Raw genomic sequence first — 6,381 nt, 5'->3', positions numbered from 1 at the left:
TAATCCAATTTATCAAAATGTGTTAAACAATAATTTAAGGGGGTTTAGGCTGAAATATTGAGGTGAGTTTAGTGTAATTTTCACAAATAATTATACAAAATTTAAAAATCTTTGTATTAGTTTTATGATTAAGATATAGAGAACAAAAAGTCAGAAAATCTCATTTAATCACAGAAATTTGGGGCTAAAAGTTTCAAACTAAAAGCTGAAAAATGGTGTTGAAACTCACAATAAATTAAAAAAAAAGTCAATTATGATTTTTATTGAAAATAACCATATATTTTTTTGTTCTTAAAATTTTCTGTTTCTAAGTTTAAAAACAAAAATTTTGACTTTAGTATTTTTCCCATTTCTAATAAAAAAAAAAAAAAAAAAAAATTCAGTTTCTGTAATGTTAATGACAGTGGAAACTTAAGAACTACCAGAAAAACAAAACACTAACAATGCAAATGGGCCACAATATTCCTAATAATGTCATGTTATATTAATGTAATGTTAATAATAAAGTTGATATTAACATTAATGATATGTAATGATGTTTTTAATTGTAAAGCACTTCAGGCTACACAAGTATGAGAAATGCTTTTTATAAATAAAGTTTGATTTGATTTTTAATAGACACATTTTCATCCTTTATAATTATTTCTAGTTATTCCACATTGGTGACAATCTTTTGCCTCAGAGTCATCCTTCGGCAGACACTTTTCCCAGCTCGGACGCCATGATAATTATCTTTTTTGGGAAGAGCAGTGTGCTGTTTGAGCAAAATGTCACATTCAACAGCCAGTAGGAAATATTATATTCAAAAGTTTGTCGTTTGAGATACTTATTCAAAGATTTAAGAAGTCACTGTTGCAAAATAAAGTTTGAAATGCTTGTAAATGATGAATATGTGTCTATTGTGGCCACTTTAGTAGTTAGTTCTATCATTTTCCAGGAGTAATTATTAAAGTTTCGACTGTCAGTGAATGCACAGAGCCTGAAGCTCCCCATCCTAATGATTTTGATTGATCATTCATCAAAGCCACAACTAGGATTTCTGATTTAAAGCTGGAAAAACAAAATTCAAAGTGACTATTCATACATATTTTTCTGAGTTTGTTTGAGTTAGTGCTGAATTTTTTTCTTTGGCGCACAAACTCGGACGAATTCAATTCAGTTTGATTTATATAGTCCAATATTACAACACAGTGGTCTCAACAGGCTTCACAACTGTAATTCTACAAAAACATAAAGTCACTCATAAAATATAAACAATAACTGATTGTTAAGCTAAACTAAACTGGGAATCCCTCCTTCTTGGTAAGGAAAAACTCCTAAGAACAACCCGATTCTGGAAAAAAAAGAAGAAACCTTAGGTTGTCCATATCAAGGAGAGACCGTCTCCCAGGCCGGCAGGCAATTTACCAGAATTAAAGAAGAATTAGCGTATCTAACTCCACAACTACATGTTGAATCATGTTAATCCAGATAGAACTGGGGGACAACAGGGGGTGCAAGTTGAGCCAGAGGCGAGGTCCACTGCCAAGGACGGGAGCACAGACAATCCTTCATCCAGATGGAAGCATTACAGTCTGGGTTACAGTTAATATGTGAGCTCAATGACAACATTTAGCTTTGGACGCACTTTAAGTGTGGTCTGGTCATTTGTAAATATGAGCAAATAGCCAAAAAAGCAAAAATTAAAAGTGAAAATTTTGGTTTTTAAGTTTAAAAACAGAAAAAAAACATGGTTGCATTCAATATGCAGAAAGTATCATTCACTTTTGCTGTATTTGAGTTGTTCTATTTTGGTTTTCAAACCTTTTGGCTCCAATTTCTCACCATCCAGAAGCTGCTTCCGTGTTCTCACAAATTCTGCAAAAAACAGACCAATTCACCTCAAAAAGAAAAGTATTTTTCTTTACTTCTAAATCAATAATTCATAAACTTTTGAAACAGACCAAAACCTAACAGGAAAACCTGCTTCATTGATTGAATCTTCAAAGACTTTTCGTCAGTCGTGCTGTCATTGAGAATTAAATATCTGGCTGAAGCCATGAGCTTCCTCTCCTTCAAGTGTTGATCTGAAAGACTTTCCATCTGTGTGTCACCTGTGCTTTCAGGCTCGCGTGCTTCACCTGTTTTTCCCTCCAGAATTGGCGCCTGATCCCTCCGAGGAAGGCCCGTGTTTGCTCCCCTTCAAACAAGCATCCTGGAGGACTTCTCTCAAATCAAAACCACGTGTTAGCAAGCCCGCGCCCAAATAAAGACTTGATCCCCGTGTAAGAAGCTGTCCTTCGTCCAACCCTGGGGAGCGCGCTCATTTGATGAACCCGCGTGCGTAATTACAGCATGCGTCTTCTGCACGAGCCGCCTTTTAGCCAGTCGTATCATTTGCAAATTAGGAGCAGATTAATGTGGCCGCTTCACTCAAATTATGTGGGCTGAGTCGTGGTCATAGAGGGATGAAATATTCTGCATCTTGTGGGTCTGTGTGAGATCAGTGCATCATAAAGTGAAAGAACCCAAAGGCACGTTTAAAAAATCTATGTTAACATAGGGGTGTGTATTGGCAAGAGTCAGTCGATACGATAAGTATCACGATACACGTCATAATACGATATATTTGAAAGTGGAAGACTTAGAAAATCTTTGTCTGAATATTAATACACCATTTTCATTAATACAATTGTAAAATACACTTTATTTAATGATCAGATACATTAGGAACTGTAACTATATCTCATGTTGTTGATTTAAGCATATTCATGGTGCTTTTGCTTTGGTAAACTAAGAAATATTTAGAAGTGTCTTTTGACCATGGTCACTAGTCCCAAAATGCAATATTTTCAGTGACAACATATGTAGTTGAGAGGTGGATTTAAGAAAGCTAAAATGTAACAATCCTTTCGTAAAAGTTATCATCGGAGAGGGCACATTTTGAGGTTGAGCAGTGGCAGTCCAGTGTCAGCCGCGGATGACGCCATTACGGAGCGAAAACTGGGCAGCCATAGGGCGGATCGTTGATGTGTGAATATCTCTGCGCGGCCGTCCCTCTCAAGTGCCACTGGCCCCCAGGGGGTAGATAAATCTGTTTGCCTGACGGCCGCCTGACTGCCACCATCTACATTCAAGACCACATTTTCAAGAAAACCGGGCGGACACATAAAATCTTAAAGGTTCTGCAGACGCCTCCCCATCACACAGCGGCAGTTGTATTTGTGACGGTAGCCTAACCAATACGGTTCTGTATGGTTAGGAAAATAACACTAGTTGAATGAGGCCTAACCAGTAATGTTATAGCTGTTCAGGAGCCTGAACAGGTGCTTTCTAGAAACATTTAAAAATGATGAAGGCTGTGACGTGCGGTGAGGAACTGACGTCATCAGTCAGATTTACAAACATATGAACCCTACAGAGCAGCTTATTCACCATTTGATTGACAACAGTTAAAGTGTGTTGCTTAAAATTTCATTTTTTCTGTTTACAAACTGTAGCGTAGAAAAAAAATCACCAAAATTGCTATTTTTGACTTACTTTTATAAATGAAGTACATGTATCACTCCCTTGTTTTATGTCTATGGTTGCTTTCTCTGAAGAAACACATGAATAACCTGTTTGTGGAGGTCTTCCTTTTCTTTCTTCAGTTTTAAAAGTCTCTCTGTCTCAGTGGAGATCACTGCCAGTAACGTGTCTAAACAAATTCTTGAGTTTAAGGGTTTAAAAAGATAATCCTCCATTTATAAAATGATGCTAAACAATATGAAAGAGTAACAGGACGGCTGCACTTGACTTGCTACCACTAATTCTACTATTCTTTAGCGCTGTGGTGTCACATTCTCTGGGCTCGCCAGCGCCCTCTGTCTTGAGACATGCGTACTGCAGGGAGGTAGGTGTATTGTCTGCCTCACCTGGTGTGTTTCTAAAGTGCATTTTTAGCAGATAAAAAGACTAAATGAGTCACAAATTGGCACCAAATCAGGCAGATGGCAAGAGATCAGCAAATTTTAAAATAAACTGTCTTTTTTGATGATAGAAAGAACAAATTAGTAAAGAGAATGTGTCAGCTGCAGCGCCAGTCAATGTTGGTGCAGGGAATGTTATTCCAGTACAAACCAAAATTTGTCTTAAATAACTTTTTCTCTCTATGATAATATATTCTGTCAAAATTATACTAGTTAGAAATAAAGTAAATGTTAAGAAAAACTCAAATTTATTTACTTGATTGTCATTTTAAATAAAAAAATTAACTCTTAAATATCCCAACACTGGCATTCGGCAAGACAGCTGACGCACTGCATGATGGGAATTGGAGTTAATTTTGTCGTGATTTTGCAGACACATTGGGGGCCGAATCCACCCCCCAGGGCTTGACTTTGACACATGGGCTAGAGTGAATATCTAACACAATCTTTTTATTTTGGCACGATGTAGATCCGCTCAAAGAGGCTCAGTGTTGCCAACTAGTGGTTGGGAGTTTAAATAAAAAACAAAAGTAAGTCGCTGAACTACATGTTTGTTTAGAACATTTTGGCACCATTTTAAATCAATATAAGCATCGTCAAATGAAATATCACGAGATTCCACTGAATCAATCCCCCCCCTATACATTTATTTTAAAGTCTATCCTTAAAGTGCCCTGATAAAGGACTATCATCTGTTTGTGACACTTAAACAAACCCATTCAGGACCTGAGTGGGCGCGAGCCCGCTGCTGGATACCAAGCGGTTTTTGTCCACTTGGGAGGAAGTTTATAATTGGACACGTGTTTTCTCCGCTTTAGAGATACTTAAGCTTTTGTTTTGTTGTTATTATAAAGCAATGAACGATCCGTGAGGAGGGGTTAGGCGTCCTTGAGCGCTCCTCTTCAGTCTTTAGAACTGCTAGGCCCAGAACCATTTAAACTGAACGAGCCCGTGAGGCTGCTGCACAAGTGAGGTGTACCACATCAGCTCTGATACACCTGGACGTGTGCGTCTCCATCACTGAATGTGTGTTTTAGATCATGGAGGACATAAATCTGCTGTTTGACTATGACCAGGATCCAGAGTTTGCATTTTGGGGACAAGCGGACCACCCCGGGCCGTTTCAGGCCCAGCTGGACTCCTTCCTGGTGGACTGCAGTGCAGTCAGCGGCCAGCTCTCCCCCTGGTCCGGGCTCCCGGACGCGCAGGTGACCTTTACTGACCTCCACGCGCAGTCCCCGGGAGCTGGCGTCTGCGCAGAGGCGGACAGCTCCACCGGCGCAGATGGAGCTGTGCGCCTCTGCGCAGAGAGCCCGCGCAGGGCGCGCAGGCCCGCTGTGCATCCCCCGCACAAGGTGCAGCGGCACGCCGCCAACATCCGGGAGAGGAAGAGGATGCTGAGCATCAACTCGGCCTTCGAGGAGCTGCGCTGCCACGTGCCCACCTTCCCCTACGAGAAGCGATTGTCGAAGATCGACACCCTGCGGCTCGCCATCGCCTACATCGCGCTGCTGCGGGAGATCCTGCTGTCGGGCTGTGACCCCAAGTCCTACGTGGACGAATGCGTGAAGAACGGCTACAAGGACCACAGCGACGCTGTGTGGAACACCAGCGGTGAGCTGCACCTGTGCACACCTGCGCCGCGCAGATGCACATGCGCGGTTTGCTGCAGGAACCTGAATCTGAAATCATTTCTCCCTTTAATTCTAAACAAGAAACCGATAGATTAGATAAAATCTATATTTGGAATTGTTTTTTCAATATTTCAGTTTACTTGCAGCCCTGAAAAGACCAGAATGGTAAAGAAAACAACTGTAAATTTGGATAAATTTAAAGAAAACTCGAGTTTTAAATATAAAAAACTTGATCTCATCCATTAAAATGTTTTCAATAAACATTAATATACTTGAATTTTATTCTCAACCTTGTTATAAAGTAATAACATTGTTAAAAAATGTTTAACTGATGATGATGATCATAATGATTATACTTGTAACTGATTTGTTTTTGGCCCCCTGTTCTTAGAAGTTTGATTCCAGGGAGATACACCTCAGTGTCTCAAAATAAAGCTTTTAAAGACGTAATGAAGAAAATTTTTGTTGTTTAGATTTAACACTGAGAACATGACTATTGATTATAAAAGGCAAAAACTTAAACAAAGAGACCCTTTTTTCAATCCAATATCTGACTTTTGTCATATAACTTTGAGCTAAAAATAGAGTGATAAAATGTTAGCTTTGTATCTTATTTTGAAAAGGTAGATTACAAAGTTGCTCATTGATGAAACAAAACTTAAGACATTGTCCTTTTAAAAAAGGTTCATTTTCAGTTTTATTTATTCCTGAGGAACAGAGCACACTTTGCCCATGCATGAAAAGGTCTAAAGAGCTAAAAACAAAAATTACAAACAAAATTCAAAATGATAATAAATAGA

The 6,381-nt window shown here is 39.0% G+C and overlaps 1 protein-coding gene across 1 annotated transcript in view; it reads left to right on the top strand.

Moving 5' to 3' along the window:
* Positions 1-4,697: 4,697 nt before the first annotated feature.
* LOC112155363 (pancreas transcription factor 1 subunit alpha) overlaps positions 4,698-6,381 on the top strand; it is a 3,225-nt gene continuing 1,541 nt past the window's right edge. The window contains exon 1 of the mRNA XM_024286929.2: positions 4,698-5,561. Within this exon, the coding sequence (XP_024142697.1) occupies positions 4,988-5,561 (574 nt within the window). The 5' untranslated portion in view covers positions 4,698-4,987. The remainder of the gene's footprint in view (positions 5,562-6,381) is intronic.

The sequence above is a fragment of the Oryzias melastigma genome, linkage group LG21 (genome assembly GCF_002922805.2).
Source record: "Oryzias melastigma strain HK-1 linkage group LG21, ASM292280v2, whole genome shotgun sequence".
Taxonomy (NCBI): domain Eukaryota; kingdom Metazoa; phylum Chordata; class Actinopteri; order Beloniformes; family Adrianichthyidae; genus Oryzias; species Oryzias melastigma.
This window is presented reverse-complemented; position numbering and strand designations above follow the sequence as displayed.